General features: G+C 33.0%; 1 protein-coding gene and 1 pseudogene across 2 annotated transcripts; one reads left to right on the forward strand and one right to left on the reverse strand.

Annotated features, from left to right (window-relative positions):
* Positions 1-2,077: 2,077 nt before the first annotated feature.
* Positions 2,078-5,944, forward strand: LOC121207860 (auxin transporter-like protein 2). Of its 2 annotated transcripts, none has more exons than XM_041078367.1 (9): positions 2,078-2,511; positions 2,688-2,854; positions 2,946-3,131; positions 3,231-3,343; positions 3,427-3,610; positions 3,682-3,779; positions 4,518-4,725; positions 4,804-5,061; positions 5,464-5,944. In XM_041078367.1, the coding sequence occupies exons 2-9, from the start codon at positions 2,690-2,692 to the stop codon at positions 5,668-5,670; spliced, it is 1,419 nt and encodes a 472-aa protein (XP_040934301.1). In that variant the 5' UTR covers positions 2,078-2,511; positions 2,688-2,689; the 3' UTR covers positions 5,671-5,944. The 2 variants fall into 2 exon arrangements, with proteins under 2 accessions (XP_040934301.1, XP_040934300.1); XM_041078366.1 differs by having other exon boundaries at positions 2,078-2,301.
* Positions 5,945-10,437: 4,493 nt separating this feature from the next.
* On the reverse strand, positions 10,438-17,475 carry LOC121208145 (protein NUCLEAR FUSION DEFECTIVE 4-like; annotated as a pseudogene).
* Positions 17,476-18,379: the final 904 nt, after the last annotated feature.

Raw genomic sequence — 18,379 nt, forward strand, 5'->3', positions numbered from 1 at the left:
TATAATTTATCTTCTTTTACCATTTTCAAGTGTAAAAAAGAAAATTAAGAGTTAAAATATACACTTCCATTCATCCTTATCGAACTCGAGACCAAATTATGCTATTTTTGAAAAAAGTGAACATTCCGTCAATAAATTATAACTCGAATTTTTAACTAATTTTTATTTTACAAAAAAAACCACTAACTTTTTTTTTTTAAATTCAGATCACCAAGATGTTCTTGACCAAATTACATTTAACACTGTATATCTATTTTGGCATATTGATTTAAATGGAGAAAAAAGATATCATTAATAGATACCTTAAATGGAAGCCACTGAATATAATATTTTATCCATAAGGAAATTGTTGAAAAAAGCTCTAATTTTCTTGGTCAATAATCTTCATTGCCTTTTTCCATTGCTTCCACTATTAATTGAAATTTTTCCTAGAAGTTGTCATGAGATCTTACCATATAATTCATCACCTATATTTGATTATTTTGTACACTTATCCATTAATGTGTAAAAAATTTATGAATACCATATCTATTTAAATTTATCGAGAATAGTCAATGAAGTTTTAACTCGATTGATATGTATAATATTATTGTCAATATAGGAGGACGTGAGTTCGAATATGTTGAAGTACATTATCCTCCTATTTATGGGTTGGGGAGAGACTATAAGTAGTTCTAGATATTGTGTAAAAAAGAACAAATATTAACAAAACCTATTATGAAATTGTTCAAAAGAAAATTGTCGAGAATGATAACATATAGTTCGTGAACTCGGCAAATTTTTTGATTTAGTTTTTGAATTGTTTTTGTTGTCCATATTTGGTCTAGAACTTGATAAAATTTTTTTAGTTTTGTTCTTTGTGATGATGTGGCACTATGAACATCCTCACATAATTTTTTTAAATAAATTATTTTGGTGATAACGTGACACAATTCAAAAGTGCTACACCATCACATAGGTCAAAATTGAGAAAATTTGTCAAATTTCAGGACTAATGTGAAAAAAAAATTCAATGGCTAAAAAAATTATCTATTTAAAGACAAAATTTTACTTTATTCCTCTTAAATTTTGTTAACAAGAGGTCGATTTCAAACCCTCAAACAGTAGAGGTATTATGTTGGTGGTGTCTATGTTCGGTTTTATCGTTGGGTTTTATTTTCCATTTTAAAGGAAAACCTAACTGTATTCACAAAATTTAGAAAGGACTTCATTACCAAAGAAATATGACATTAATGGATAAAAACACTGATAATATTCACGAATTAAGTAAAAATTACTAAATTTAAGGAAAAAATCTTACTTTATTCCTATTAAAATTTATTACTAAATCCATGAATCCATGAATTAAATATATACAATGTTTCTTTTATCATTTTTGTCAATTAAAATCTACAAATGTATCAAATCCTTTTGATAAATGAATTCAATCTTTCTTTACAAGGAATTGATTTTGGATTTGTTTACAATATGAATAATCAATTGGCTCAATTTCCCATATACACACTATCCACCTTTTGACAGTATTATTTCCCTTCAATAGCTTTTTATTTTTAAAATTAAAATGCTTTGAAATTTACTTTTGTATTTTTATGTTGAAGTTGATGATTGATGGTTTGGCAATCATGGATGTAAGCTTTGTAGTTATGGAAGTTGCAGTGATTTACATTTCATTCATTACAATTGCTAGAAGCCATGCACTTCATTATCATGATGCTGAAAATTCTATGATGACATTTCTTTCATTTTCTTTTTAATTTCCTATATACATATATATATATAATAGCAAAAAGATAGAGAAAATAAAAAGTTAATTTAGATTTATTTGATTCAATTTGATTCTTGATTCATCAGTTTAAAAATTAAAATTTATTAAAAGAAATCAAATTTAAGGATTAACTTTTAAATTTATGAAAAGTATAAACACTTATATGATATTTTAACTTATTATATTTCTTTCATAGGCTCATTTAGTGACTGAGACAAACACCCCCAGAGGCTATGAAACAGTGTTAAAACAACAAGACAAAAGATCTTCCTCTGCCACTCTTATATATATACATATGTATTAACTGAAAACTCGGACACTAGCTTTTTAAAAATCAAGAAAGATTTCATCTTTCTTTTTGTTCTCTGCTAGTTCTTTTTTTTTTCTTAAGAAAACTGTAAAAAAGAAAAGCAACCAAAACCTTACCCTTTTTTCTATAGTTTCCTAGTTATTACCTTGCTTTCCTTTTTGGGTGTCTTCCTGGTTCTTGCTTTTTTCCAATGGCAGATTGTTTATGAATTTATCTCATCTTCAAAGTAAAGCTTTTTATTGTTTGTTGGACCTTTGAGTGTAAAAAGGAATGATTTTTTAAAAGGGTTTTTTTAGCTGTAATTAAGGCACTGCCAACCTTGGAATTATGATTTTTTTTTCTCTTTCTGTTTGCATTTATAAAATCCTTTGAATCAGACCCATGATAATAAAGCTGTAACAGCCACCCTAAAAACTGAGGTTTCTTGCTCTTAAAGGTAAAAAAAACGAGATAAATACACACAATCAGTTAAAGAAGCTTGCTATTTATAACATTTGTCAAGGATCTGTATTTTTCATAGCTTGTAGGGTAAGCACATAGTCAAATATTTGAGGTGCATGTTCTAAAAAAACTTGGTTTTGGTTTGATTTTGTGTTTGTGTTGTGACTGAAGCAATGTCAAGTGAGAAGCAAGCAGAGGAAGCCATTGTTTCAAGCTTAAATGAAACTATGGAGCATGAAGAAGAAGATCAAGGAGATAATTCCATTTTTAGTGTTAAGAGTCTTCTTTGGCATGGTGGTTCAGTTTATGATGCTTGGTTCAGTTGTGCTTCAAATCAGGTACTACCCCAAACTTGAAAACTTGTAATAATTCAAACTAGTGTTAAAAAAACTGAATCTTTTTTATGTTTTTGATGATGGGGTTTTGCAGGTGGCTCAAGTTCTATTAACACTACCATACTCTTTCTCTCAAATGGGAATGCTTTCAGGGATTATCTTACAAGTTTTTTATGGTGTTCTTGGTAGCTGGACTGCTTATCTCATAAGTGTTTTATATATTGAGTATAGAACCAGAAAAGAAAAAGAGAATGTCAGCTTCAAGAACCATGTCATACAGGTTATCATAGAAAAAACCCTTTTAAAAAAAACACAACATATGAACATAATCTAAAACATGTTTGGGTATGGTTTGTGACTTTGTGTCTTCAACATGCAGTGGTTTGAAGTGTTGGATGGTTTATTAGGACCTTATTGGAAAGCTATTGGATTAGCGTTTAACTGCACTTTTCTCCTCTTTGGTTCTGTCATTCAGCTTATAGCTTGTGCAAGGTCTCACTTTAATTTTCCCCTAAACTTTTTCATCAAATTCTTTCAGTTTTCATGGTGTCTGATTTTTGTTTGTTTTATTACAGCAACATATATTACATAAATGACAAGCTAGATAAGAGGACATGGACATATATCTTTGGAGCTTGTTGTGCTACAACAGTGTTCATCCCTTCATTTCATAACTACAGAATCTGGTCTTTTTTGGGACTTGGGATGACTACATATACTGCATGGTATTTAACCATAGCAGCTCTTGTTCATGGCCAGGTAAAAAAGCACAAGAAATAGTTGGTTAAATCTTGAAATCTTTCAGTTTTTTTACTTTTATTTGTTTATAGGTGGAAGGTGTAACTCATCAAGGTCCAACCAAATTGGTTTTGTACTTCACTGGTGCCACCAATATCTTGTATACTTTCGGCGGACATGCTGTCACAGTGTAGGTGTCATTATTATCATTATTGCTATTGTTTCAAAAGAATAAATGACTTTTTTGCTTTAATTTATTGAACAAGAAAAGCAGTAAAATTTGTAATAAAAATGGGGTTTTTACTTAGAATAGGATATCATTTGCAGCTTTTGTTAGCAAATTCTTGGGATTTGAGAAAGGGACAAAAGTTTTTGAAACAAATTCATTAATATCCCTTTGTTCACTTAGTAAAGTTACCATTGAGACAATGTTTCTGGTTTGGTATCTTTCTTGTCTCCTGTTTTGGTCAAAAAGTTCTAGTGAAATATCATCAATTCTGGTCGGTTGGTAATTTTACAAGTTTTGCTGTTAAATCATTTTTTTGTCTGAATTTGACGTTTCTTGAATTTTTTTTAACAAGTTAAACTTTAAATTTAACTTTCGTTATTACACGGAATAAATGTTAAGTTTAAAGCTTAATTTATAAAAAAAATTGTTAAATTTAAACCTCAAATAATGATATGTAAATGTGTGCTTCGAAGTTTATCAAAATAATGATTAAGAAGTGAAATAATGATACTTGTAGGCTTTGTTTGAGTTTAGCTTTTTGTAATTGAGTGGGGTTTGTTTGTGTCATGATAATTGCACAGGGCAATTTGCTACTTTTAACCCATGGTTACATTACTCGAGTGGTGAGCGAACATATTTTCATATTCGTGTCCGGATAAATGATAAAAAATAGGTGTAAAACAAATTAATCTTTTGCAGTGAAATTATGCATGCTATGTGGAAACCTCAAAAGTTCAAGTACATATACCTATTGGCCACATTATATGTGTTCACCCTAACCATCCCGTCCGCCTCCGCTGTCTATTGGGCTTTTGGTGATCAACTCCTTAACCATTCCAATGCCTTTTCACTCCTCCCGCACTCGGCATGGCGTGATGCAGCGGTTATCCTAATGTTAATCCATCAGGTTTGCGGATTCGTCGGTTTTATGCTAGTATAGTCTTGTTTGATCAGTGAAATTGACTTGATGAACCGATTGTTGCAGTTTATTACCTTCGGGTTCGCTTGCACGCCGTTGTACTTTGTGTGGGAGAAAGTAGTGGGGATGCATGACACAAAAAGCATTTGTTTGAGGGCCGTATCTCGGTTACCTGTGGTGATACCTATATGGTTCTTGGCTATCATATTTCCATTCTTCGGTCCTATTAACTCGGCTGTAGGATCGCTCTTGGTTAGCTTCACTGTCTACATCATCCCTGCTTTAGCTCATACGCTCACTTATAAATCGGCCTCTGCAAGAAAGGTAAACTCGTAAAATTTCCTCATTTGCTGCCGGCCTCTGTTTGTACTTACCTTATTAGATGATATTGATTGCTACAAACATAATTCCTAGTATAACTTAAGAGAAGCAATCATGTTAAGTCGCACTATTTTGCGGGGATACGATTTGAGACATATGATTGTAGGTCGGTTTCATGTCCTAAGTCACTACAGTTCTCGGATTCTCGTCCCCACTAATGGATCTATCAGTGAAAAAAGATGAGGTTGTTGGCATTTCCTTGTCATTCAGTAAATTTTCTGGTAGGCTAAACCATCATAGTGATCAAAACATAAAAAGTTAAAACTTTTGGACTTTCAAAAACTATATCATAATCATATAAATTTATCAACTTTACTCATTGGTCCTTGATGATGTATGAAACAGAATGCAGCTGAGAAACTTCCTTGCTTCCTCCCAAGCTGGACAGCAATCTATGCGGTGAACACAGCTATCGTGATATGGGTTTTCGTAGTCGGATTCGGATTAGGAGGTTGGGCTAGCATGACGAATTTCATCAAACAAGTAGATACGTTCGGATTATTCGCCAAGTGCTACCAATGTCCACCTTCACCATCATCAAAACATCACTGATATAAATACTCCAATTTGAAACTCGAACCCCTTTTTTGTAGCACCGGCATCACCGGAGTCCAGTATATTTCAGTGTGTCGTAGTTTCTTCTCTGTTTGTTCTACCTTGTTCTACAAGTAATCAATGATTGTGAAAGGGTTTTATGGTATTCCCTATATATATATATATATTGTTCTATGGAGGCAAAAAAGTAATCTTTTTTCAAGCTGGAATTTTCTTCACATGGCTTGTTTGGATCCAAAAGAAAACAAATTAGTTACAGTCTATATGATCATATATTGCTTGGCTTATTTCATATGATTCAGTTGTTTGTATTTTTCTTTTTTAAATGAACCCACCACTAAAATGTCTTCTTCTTCAAGCTTAATTGGTTTCTTTTAGAAGCTCTTGACTGGTCAAGTTTGGACCTAATTGAAAAAAGGAACACTGATTTGTGGTTTTCCTAAAATGATTTTTTCAATGATTTGAGTGGGTGCATGTTACTTTCATCTTTATCCTCATTCCCTCTCCTACTTATGGAAAATGGAGTTATCTTCGTTGGTTCAATAATAATTAAAATTTATGACAATGTTTATTTCTTGAACTTAGTAATTTTTCTAAATTTAGTCCTTGAGCTTTTTTATTGGTTCACATTAGTCTTGGTTGAACAATTCTTTTCCAATTTTAGTACATGTGAGATGGTGACATGGCATAATCCTATTGTGCCACATTATTATAAGGTCCAAATTTGAAAATAATTGTCAAGTCAAATGACTAATGCAGACTAGCGAAAAAATTTAGGGATTGAATTGAAAAAATTCAAAGCTTAGGGATTAAAATTTTTTTATTCCAAAAAATTATAAATCAATTTAACTTGTTCAACCTTTAGTTTTTATCGATTCCAAATGTCTACTTAGAGGCTGGTTCAATCCTTTTATTCAGATTAATACACCGATCGATTTTTAGATCAAATGACCTGACAAACCGATCTAGTCCCAAATAAATAGAGGTGTCAAGGGTCAGATTAGGATCGGATTTTACGAAAGCCTTTTTTATTCAAGTTTGATTTGAGTTGAATTTGAATATTCATTATTTTTATAATAAAATTTAAATAAAAATATTATTATTGCATAAAAAATTTGGTCTGCATTTTTGAATCTTTACTGTTGATTTTGACATATAATGGAACTTTTTTTTCTCTCCTAATTTCATTGTTCCTTTCTTCTTTCTTTCATGGTAAACTTTCATTTTCACAAGACTTGCTTGCCTTTTTTTTTTTGAGAAAATAGAGAACTTGCAACTCTAAATACAATTAGGTATATATCTTTTCTCAACTGTCAATTTTCACTAGAAGTGACTAGATTGAATAACTGATGAAATGGGAACTAAAATTTTGAAATAATATCACTTTTTAAAGCCGGGTAAACTGCATCTAAGGTTATTAAACTATTAATAAACTTACGTTTTGATCACTTAACTTCAAAAAGTTATAAAATTGTCACTGAACTAGTCAACCCAATAATAATAAACATTAATATATATGATAATAATTAAAATATTATATACTACTCTACTATTATAGTATGTGATATAATATTATATAACGAAATAATATAATAAATAATATATTTTATGGGTATTAATATATATAACTATTAATATATTAAAATAAATGTTTATAATTATAACTAGTAATACATAAACTATTACCAAAATTTTAATATCTTAATAAAATATTATTTTTATTAAATTAGATTTTGAATTGGGCTTTTAACTTTTACAAATTATATTTCAATATTGGTTTAATTTCTTTTTATTTTGGACTTGAGATTTGAGCTATATATAATTAGTTTATTTTGAGTTTAGGTAATAATGAGTATATTATTTTAGCTCGATCTAAGCTTGAATCCAAAAATACCCGAGCTTGAGAATTTTCGAGTCCGAAAAGACTCGAGCCCCTAATAGATCGAAAAAAATCTGAACTAGAAAAAGCCTGAGAAAACTCGAGCCCAAACTATGATGTGTATTTCAATAGATTTGATTCTTCCAAGGTTTTATTATTTGCAGGTACATATTCATAAAGGTGTTTGTGTAGCATTCCATGCCAAAGCATTTCCTTGTGATAAACAATGGCGGCTAGGTAAACGAAGAGGAAGGATCCGATGGGAAAATATAATATAATATAATTGGACAAAGATGGAATTAATTGAGTAGTTATATTCTTTTGAAAATTTGAATTTACATACACGATATACATCTATATAAGATTATATAAAACATTGATGTTCATAATTCCCAAGTAAATCTTTAGCTGCAATTACCAATACCTAGTGTGAGCAGCAGGAACAAGCAATACCATACCATACCTAGATTAATGAAAAGGAGGGTGGATTTTGTTGCTTGGTATTAGCCCCTTGCCATTGGAATTGCATACATGCATAATGGATACTTGGATTCAATAAATTATTAATAGTGAGGAGATGAAACAGAATCAGCAGGCAAGAAAATGAGTCACCTACAAAGCGCAGTAAAATTGCCGAACAGTTATAATTTCATCTCCTATTCAATATGAAGGAACTGCACCTGCTCCTGTATCTGCATGTTCGAAGCAGCAGCCTCAAAATCATGTTCTTAATGCCTCTTCTTCATCATTTAATTACCATTAACCTCTAATTAAATTATATTGATGATAATTGGAGTAGTTTGTACTGCTTAAAGTAGAAGTAATTGGAATGGAATTAGGAGTATACTGATATGGATGTTTTCATTGGAAAACAATATCAAAGAAGGAATAGGAATTAGAGTTTTACATTTATTTAACTTGTTTAGGAGTTTTAGTTTTAATAGGTTTTTTATTTCCCTTTGTAATTAACAGCCTATAAAAAGGCTGTCAATATGAAATAAAGTAAGCAGTTTATTTTTGTCACAAACGTTAGTTTGGGAATGGGTATCTGCCTTTTGAGTAACCATAGGTCGAAACAAGAATTCTTTCTCGTCTAGACCTGTGATAGATCCTACGCCATGGCGCATAACAACTTGGTACCGGAGTCAGCTATCATGGGTGACGAAAAAACTTTGACATCCAAGTTGGAGACATTCATGGAACAAACGGCTACAAGGCAACAAGCATTAGAGGAGCAGATGGCCATGTTATCTCTTTCGGTCCAAAAGACAACGAAAGGGGATTAAAAAAAATAATGAAGAATAGGGCAGCAGTGGAAGCAAGAAAAGAAATTCAGATTCGCAACACGGTGGGGGCATGGTGCCACGATAATCTAAGATGGAATTTCCCACTTATGATGGTGTTGGAGATCCTTTAGAATGGTTAAAAAGATGCGAAATTTTTTTGGCAATCAACAGACCAACGAAGAAGAAAAAGTCGGCTTAGCTTCATTCCGTCTCTTAGGAGAAGCACAATTGTAGTTTGATCAAATCGAAGAAGAAGAGAGAAATCTAGATTGGGAGCGCTCGCTTCAAAGAGTGTTGTCATGTCAGGTTTGGGCCACCTATGAGTAATAAACCCTTGGGGGAACTTGCAAACCTGAGACAAACTGGAAAGGTTGAAGAATATCAACGCCAATTTCAATTACTACTGGCTAGGACTACTGATCTTAAACCTCGACAACAAATAAACCTTTTTACTACCGGGAAACCTTGGAGTTTCAATGAATATGGCTTGAGCATTGGAACGTAAACAAAAAGTCTCTTCTAAGATGTTATCTCAAACCAATTTAAACTGGTCAGCTTCCCAAAACGTTGGCAACACTTCAATTATTCCAACAACTAAGAGCTTTGCAAAGAAAGGAGGACAAACAATTAAACCAGTAGGGAATAACAGCAAAATAGGTTCTTCCGCACCATTTATCAAGAGATTGACACGAGTAAAAATGGCAGAAAGAAGGGCTAAAGGATTGTATTAAAATTGTGATGAGTCTTACTCCATGGGACATAGATGTAAAAGGTTATTTTGAATAGAAGTACCAGATAATGAAGATGAGTAAGATGATGAGGTAGATGATTTTGAAATTTCTTTACATGCCATTAGAGGAACTTGCAATTTATCTACTATGCAACTAACAGCAAAGGTGTCAGGAAAAACAATGTTAGTTCTCGTTGATTCAGGCAGTACACATAACTTTCTACATGAAGGTTTAGTGCCAAGATTGGGACTGAAAATACAAAAGAAATCTGGGCTGCAAGCATGTATGGCAAATGGAGGACGAGTTCCTAGCATACGCATTTGTAAATCAGTGCAATTCGTTGTGGCCAATGACAACTTTCAAGCTGATTTTTATACAGTACCATTAGAAGGGTTTGATATGATTTTTGGGGTTAAATGGTTGTGTACCCTTGGCCCAATTTTATAGGATTTCAGCTCCTCAACTATGCAATTTGCAGTAAATAAAAAGAAGATGCTATGGCAAGGGCAGCACCTTGAGAAAGTTCCACGACTTAATTTGATACAAGGACATGATTTAACTAATATAGTATTAGATAAACTACTGGCAGAATTTGCGCATTTATTCTAGGAACCATTTGGGTTACCTCCTAACCTCAAATGTAACCATCGTATAACTCTTAAACCAGGAATGAGACTAATTGTAGTCAGGCCTTATCGATATCCACATTTTCAAAAGGATAAGATTGAGTAGTAGTGTGATCAAATGTTACAACAAGGAATGATCCGACCCAATAGATCGCCATTCTCATCTCCAGTACTCTTGGTAAAGAAACATGACGGGTCATAGCATTTTTGCATTGATTATCGTGAGCTTAATGTTTGCACTGTTAAAGATAAATATCCAATTCCTATAGTGGAATTGTTGGATGAACTTTATAGGGCAATATTTTACAAAATTGGATTTACAGTCGGGATATTTTCAAATTAGAATGGAAACTACAAATGTAGAAAAGACAACTTTTCGTGCCCACTATGGGTACTTTGAATTTCTTGTCATGTCATTCGAGCTTATCAATGCCCCTTCCACATTTTAGAGTTTGATGAATGACATTTTTTGCCCTCACTTGCATAAGTTTGTTTTAGTCTTCTTTGATGACATATTAATTTATAGCAAAACATGGACTGAACATATGCATCATGTAAGATTAGTTTTTGAACTCTTACGGGATAAAATGTTGTTCTTAAAGAAATCCAATTGTTTCTTTGGATAGTCTCAGGTAACCTACCTCGGTCATGTCATCCATGGTGAAGGAGTCGAGGTTGATCACACTAAAATTAAAGATGTCACCGATTGTCCAACTCCTAAAACTACCAAAGCTCTACGAGGTTTTCTTGGGTTGGTAGGATATTACACAAAATTCATCAAGAATTATGGACAAGTTGTTGCACCCTTAACATCTCTTCTAAAGAAAAATGCCTTCAACTGGACTAAGGAAGTTGATGTTGCTTTCACCCAATTAAAAACTTCTCTTTCAGCAGCCCTAGTCTTGCAATTACCCAACTTTAAGGAGGAATTTATGGTAAAATGTGATGCTTTGGACAGCGGGTTTGGAGCTATACTGTAACAAAAGGGACATCCTATTGCCTTTTTCAGTTGCAAGATTGCAAATCGACACCTTAAGTTGGCTGCCTATGAATGTGAATTAATTGGTTTGGCAAAGGCAGTGACTCATTGGCGACCCTATCTTTGGGGAAGGCACTTCCTCATCCATACTGATCACTTCAGTCTTAAGTACTTATTAGATCAACGACTTACGACATCCCCACAACAGCATTGGATTAGCAAACTAATGGGGTTTGATTTCCGAGTGGAGTATAAAGTAGGAAAGTTGAATAGAGCTGCAAATACTTTATCTAGAAAAGAAGAAGACTTACCACACCTCATGACTGTTTCATTCCCTCAAGTTGAAATTTTTAAAGCCATCAGACAAGAAATAAAAGCTTTCCTAGAATTATCACAACTCCAGCAAAGAATTCTACAATGAGAATTGGGGTCCGATTGGGTCGCACAAGATGGGTTGATTTTCTTCAAAGGAAGGTTGTACCTTTTACCTACCTTACCAATTATTCCCATTATTATTTCCTCTATACATGCTAAGGCATATGAAGGGGGATTGAAAACATTACATCGTCTTCGTCAAAATTTTTTTGAAAGGTAAAGAAGCTTGCAACCTCAGAATTTGTGCAACATTGTTTAGTGTGCCAATGCCACAAATGGCAAAATTTACAACCCATAGGTTTACTTCAACCTCTTCCAATACCACAACATGTTTGGGCTGATATCTCTATGGATTTCATGAAGGGTCTACCCAAAGTAAAATGGAAATCGGTACTTATGGTGGTTGTGGACAGACTATCGAAGTACGCCCATTTTTTACCCTTGTCCCATCCATTTATTATTATATCTGTTACTACTGTCTTCTTTGCAGAGGTATTCCGACTTTATGGCTTGCTGGAATCCATAGTTTCAGACTGTGATAAAGTTTTCCTCAGCCTATTTTGGAAGGAATTATTTCGTCAAAGTGGCTCTACGCTCACTTTTTCTTTAGCATACCATCCCCAATCTGATGGTCAGATAGAGGTAGTTAACCGAACAATAGAAATGTACCTACGATGCCTCTCTAATAATCTTCCACGACAGTGGGTCGATTGGGTTCCATGGGCTAAGTATTGCTACAACACATCAAATCACAATGCTCTAAAGGCCACCCCTTTCCAATTAGTATATGGTAGGGATCCACCTCAACTTCTCTCCTATTCAGCTAGTTCTACAAGGATTGAAGTTGTGGATAAGGCTCTACAAGATAGATGCACTTTTACAAAATGCTCGAGATAGACTCTTACAAGCTCAGCAACGAATGAAGAACACTTATGGATAGACTCTTACAAGCTCAGCAACGAATGAAGAACACTTATGGTTTGGGGCACAGTGAGTTGAATTTTAAAGTTTGGGGTTGGGTTTGGTTACGGTTTCAATAATATCAACAATTGACGATAACTAAATAGAAGCATCACAAGTTGTTGCCAAAATATTTCGGTCCTTTTAAGGTTTTGAACAAAATAGGAACAGTGGCCTATCAGCTTGACTTACTTACAGGTAGTAGAATACATGATGTATTCCATGTTTCTTTCTTCAAAGAATACAAGGGACCTCAACCAGATGCGGTAGGAGACTTGCCCTTAGTATATGATAGCAAGGCCTTGCCTACTATACAACCTATTATTAATACCAGGCTTAATCGAGGTCGACGGGAACTATTAGTGCAATTGGCAGGATGTCATCAAGAAGATGCCACTTGGGAACCAATTGATAGTTTTTGAGCAGCTTATCCTGAATTTGAGCTTGAGGACAAGCTCAACTTAAAGAGGAAGAGTAATAATATGGATGTTTTCATTGGAAAACAATATCAAAGAAGGAATAGGAATTAGAGTTTTACATTTATTTAATTTCTTTAGTAGTTTTAGTTTTACTAGGTTTTTTTATTTCCTTATAAACTTTAAATTAGGAATTCTATTAGGACTTTCCCTTTGTAATTAACAGCCTATAAAAAGGTTGCCAATATGAAATAAAGTAAGCAGTTTATTTTTATCACAAGCGTTAGTTTGGGAAGGGGGTTCAGTCAATGACGAATTTGTCTTTTGAGTAACCATAGGTCGAAGTAAAAATTCTTTCTCGTCTAGACCTGTGACTAGATCCTACGCCAAGGCGCATAATATATACTTTAACTGAATTGAAACTAGAATTCCATCTCTCTCCCAATACCTTTAAATATGCCATTAGTACCCCAAGCCTATTTCGGTTTTACATCTCCTTTTGCATTTGGCTTTGGTCATGCCCAACTTTTCTTCAATATCTTAGCCTAGTTGCCATCATTTGGTTTCAATCCATAAATGAAACTAACTCAAATTTCTCAGCTTATTCATCTAACTCAAACATCTCCTTTCCATTTCGTAATTCAGCTCAATAACCTTACTTTTGCCTCTAACAGTAAGCTATTTGGGTGGCTTTCAGGCAGCGCTGCCAATTACTTACCCATATGGTTAGTCCTTATCCTTGGTTCATCTCGTCCTAATAGGCGCCATATGAGGAAGAGATATTGTACTCAATAACCTGGTGCCATATGGTGCCACATATGACACCATAATCGGCCATACTGCCCATTCCTACTTCACCAGTAAATGGTGATAACAAGCTTGATGCTAATCCCATACTGCCCATGATAGTAAAAGCGTCTGTAACTGTTGTTATGATAATAATCAATATGAATGCAACTTTTGCCTTCTTTGTCTTCACAGCATCAATAACTCTAACTACTGGTGCGACTATGACACTAACTGTGAGGGGTAAGACAGCTAAGGAAAAGATAGGCTCTGGTTCTCTCCACGTCTGAACAATGATAGACAACATTCACAACATCTGTATAGATTTTTGCACTCAATCCCTGGTAGCTACCTGTCAATCCTATGGCGAGGGGAAAGTTTCTAATAATAACAAGGTAGCAAACAGTGTTGATCCAACAAATGCTATTTCCCGTAAGCATAGCGGGAAAGAAAATGGCACCATATGATAAGTTGGAGACACGGCATATGAAGAAGAGACATTTCACTCTATAACCGATCAACCCGAGAGATGAATCGAGGATAAGGACCAACCACATGGGCAAGTAATTGGCAGCGCTGCCTGAAAGCCACCCAAACAGCTTACTGGCATCGGAGGCACAAATGCAAGGTTATTGAGTTGAATTTGTGAAATGAAAAGGAAATGCTTGGTTGGGATGAATATACTGGGAAATTTGAGTTAGTTCTATTTATGGATTGAAGCCAAATGATCGCAACTAGGCTAAGCTATTGAAGAAAAATTCTAGCCATGACCAAAATGCCAAAGAAGATCTAAAACTGAAATAGACTTGGGGTACTAATGGCATATTTAAAGGGATTGGAAGATGAAACATCATCTCAGACATTGCGTTGGCATTCCTAAAGAAAGGAAAATTTCATTCTTTCTTTCCAATTTTTTTTGTTTACTTTATAAAGTTGATAAATGAATTGATAGGTTGATCATGCATTTAGTCTCAAACACATTTTACCTATTGATAGGTAGATCATGCGTTTAGTCTCAAACACATTTTACCTATTACACATGCATGTATAAAATATGAAAATCATGAGGGCTAACAACATAAAGTTTTTTAAACAATTTTCCTCAAAGATGCTGCTTTCCATTTCTAGTACATAAAATAAAAAAGAGAGTAACAATTACTAGACAACAGCAAGAACCCAAAATTTCCCATTTTTTAAGTCATTGACTTTATGTTTATGTTTTGTATATACAGAAGAAAACAAACTCTCTGTTCTATCTTGATGAAATGGGTGGTCAGACATAGCAAAGCCATTGAAGGCGAAGGCCCGTTCTTGACATTTTTAGGGCCTTAGGCGAAATAATAAATCGGGCTCTTTTAAAAAAATTATAAATAATATGTTTTATAACACTAAGGGAATAATATGTTTTTCTAATAAAATTTTAAAAAAATAATTTTCATTCAATCTACTCCTATAACATCAACCACAAAAACATAAAAAATCATTAAAAAAAAGGGTTCTACCAGTATTCTGAGATGCAAAATCATTAATGATAACACCAACATCAATTATTTGTGAGGAAGATGCAACTAAAAAATTAAAATTAAATAAGTAACAAAAACAATTAAAATTTTAATCGCATAAAGTCATAAAGAAAGAAGGATATGTAGTAATATATTGTCATAAAAAAAGGAATTAGGGGGAGAAGTTAAATATAAGGATACTTAATGACTTTATTAGTTAAAATCCAAAAATATCATCAAATTAAGAATGAAAAGATTAAAGAAAGAAGAGGAAGGTGGGAGAATTATACTCGCAACAATGGTAGATCCGATAGACCGTAGATGGGAGGTTCTCAATCTCTCGAATATAAAGTAAAAATTAATAACTTCAATTGATTGATGCTAATGATTGATGAATGATGTATTACTCAAATCAAATTTGGCCCTATTTAATTTGTAGAAAATTTCTCTCGTTACCATGGTTAAGGGAAAATAAAGAAGGTTGAAAGCAAGTAACGATTGATTTTTTTGGGGAAAATTGAAATTCTTTTTTAAATGGTAGGAGTTGGAATTTGGGGATTAGAGGAGGATTGGATAAGCCAAAGAGTTGAAGATGAAGTATTTATGATTGAGAATTGAAAACCTTGATCATTCGGACCTTTCAATTCATAGATGTAGATCTCAGACCTATGAGCGGGGATATTCTCGAAACTCACAAAGGAAAAAAGAAGTGAGTTAGACAAAAAGAGAAGCAACTTGGACAAAAAGAAACTAAGAGACTTAGACAAATCTTTTTTGTCGATAACCTTAGACCAATTAATCGAATGTTGATTAATACGTAATCGATTGAACACTAGTTAAAAACAACTCTTCTGCTAAAAAACGAAATGTTCCAAATGCTCCTGAAAATTCTTGCTTCCGTTGGACCATTAGTATCTATATGTATTAGGATCCCGATTCATGGATCTCTTGGTTCGAGAAATCAAAATAAGAGGATGCATTCAATTAATTTATTTTAGTTGGAAATTTTTTTCCCACATTAAGTTGAATAAATAATTTTTTGGGCCCCTTTTATCCTTGGACTCTGGGCGGCTGCACTTCAAAATAGCCCCCAGAGCCTGCCCTAATATCTGAGTGACTTAAATGATAACTTTCAAATAGTTCAATAACTATTTTGTAATTTCTTGAAGTTGAGTAATCAAAACCTAAACTTACTAATAATTTAGCAACCTTCGATATAGTTTAGAGGTGTTCATGAGTTAGATCGGGCTTAAGCATGGTGTTAATACACTTTATGCTTATCAAAGCTTGACCAGAAACATGAACTTAAAATTTTGTTCAAGCCTGCCCATAATTATAAATAGCTAACCAATCCTATTTTAGGTTAGCCCATATTATTGATTTTAATTTAATAATTCAATATATTCTTTTCATTGAATACAATTCTAAATTTAGGTAACTTAACCTTTTTTGGTCCTAATATTTTTACCCAAACCTTACTAAATTTTGGATAGACCATCAGGGTTGGACGGATAACCAAACCCTTAAACAGTTCTAGTGTAGTTACTTTTTTTTATAAATAAAACAAATGATTGCTATAATTGAGTTATTAGAAGAAAAGGCTTTTTTAAAAATTTATTAATCTCCATCAGGGGTTCCTCGAATATGTGCAATACTTCATCATTTGATAGAGCCATTTTTGCTAAAGCATTTGCTATCCGATTAGTCTCTCTAGGAACATAACGCAAGGACCATTTCCTTTCAAAGGCTAGGATTTGTTGAATTCGCCTTATTAGCATGCTTTAAGGTCCTACAGGCGAATTGTCATTAATAGATATGACATTCTCTAGATTATCTGACTGAATGATGGCCTCATCATATCCTTGTTTCTAGAGTAGAAGTAAACTATCCAATAAGCCTCAAAACTCAGCAATCGCAACTGAACACTTCCTAAGAAACGATTATAGCCCAATATCCAGTTTCCCTTCCCGTCACGAATAACTCCACCTGCTGTAGAAAAACCAAAGACAGAGTGAACAACACCTACGAAATTTAGTATTAAGTTACTTTTTTTAAATCTCATTATAATTTCTGATCATATATGCTCTTTTCAATACAATACCTAGAACTATTTATAGCCTCACCCCAACCCATAAATAGGAGGATAAAGTGCTTCAGTGCACTCGACCCTAAGTCCTCCTATATTGACAATAATGCCCATGCCAATCGAATTAATACTCAATCGGCTCTAGTGTAATTACCTTTAAAAGCATTAAGCTTCATAATCTTTTTTAAATTTCTTATATCAATTTTACCAATTATCTTTTAATTAAATTCTTTTAACTATACTTATTTTAACTTTAGCTAATTAATTACCAATCCTTTCTTTTAAAGTAAAACAATTATTAAATCAATTTACATGCTAAATCAAATTATGAAGTAAAACAATTATTAAATCAATTCACATGTTAAATCAAATTATCTAATCTTAACATATTTAGAACATATATGTCACTATTATCATCCATCTCTTATGCAAAATTTCATATTCTTTTAAAAAAATAGACCATATACTTTAATTTCTGTAATTTTTACATATTAGTCTTGTAATTCAAATTTATAGTATTTACATTTCAGTCCTAAAATTTTGAATCTTATAATTTTTTCAATTTAATCACTAAAATTAAAATTATACAGATTTTTGAAATCTGCCATTCCTCCATTCGTTCATCTTCTCCTACTTCAATGCATGTATGGCATTTCCCAGCTCTTTATAACCACTTGCATGCTTCCTTGCTTTATTTACATCCTCTTCAAATTACATTTTAAATTATGTCATATAAAATTTAAGTGTAATTTAATAGTTAAATTAACGATTTTAATAATGGAAGTACTTGATTGATATGTCATCGATGATTTATAATTATAGATATAATTAAAAAGTTTTGAAATTTAAAAATCAAGTTAAAATGAAAATCTTTAGATTCTACTTACAAGGTTTTACTCGAAGCCATGCTTAAAAGGTAGAAGCTTGTATTTGTTTTCGCTTTCACTCCTGGTCTTGTTTGTGAATATCCAAATTATTAACCTTACAATTCATCTTCCACTCCTAATGATTCTACAAATGTAACACCTTACTTTTGTTGGAAAAAACGGGTTTGAAAACGCAGCAGAAAATAAATTTAGA

The sequence above is a fragment of the Gossypium hirsutum genome, chromosome A10 (assembly GCF_007990345.1).
Source record: "Gossypium hirsutum isolate 1008001.06 chromosome A10, Gossypium_hirsutum_v2.1, whole genome shotgun sequence".
In the NCBI taxonomy this organism is placed as follows: domain Eukaryota; kingdom Viridiplantae; phylum Streptophyta; class Magnoliopsida; order Malvales; family Malvaceae; genus Gossypium; species Gossypium hirsutum.

Bases quoted from the DNA above. Each gene is read 5' to 3' on its own strand.
- LOC121207860 (XM_041078366.1), top strand. From the start codon at position 2,280: ATGAATTTATCTCATCTTCAAA. The intron at 3,344-3,426 runs GTCTCACTTTAA...GTTTTATTACAG, and splicing joins CAGCTTATAGCTTGTGCAAG to CAACATATATTACATAAATG. The intron at 4,726-4,803 runs GTTTGCGGATTC...CGATTGTTGCAG, and splicing joins TCCTAATGTTAATCCATCAG to TTTATTACCTTCGGGTTCGC.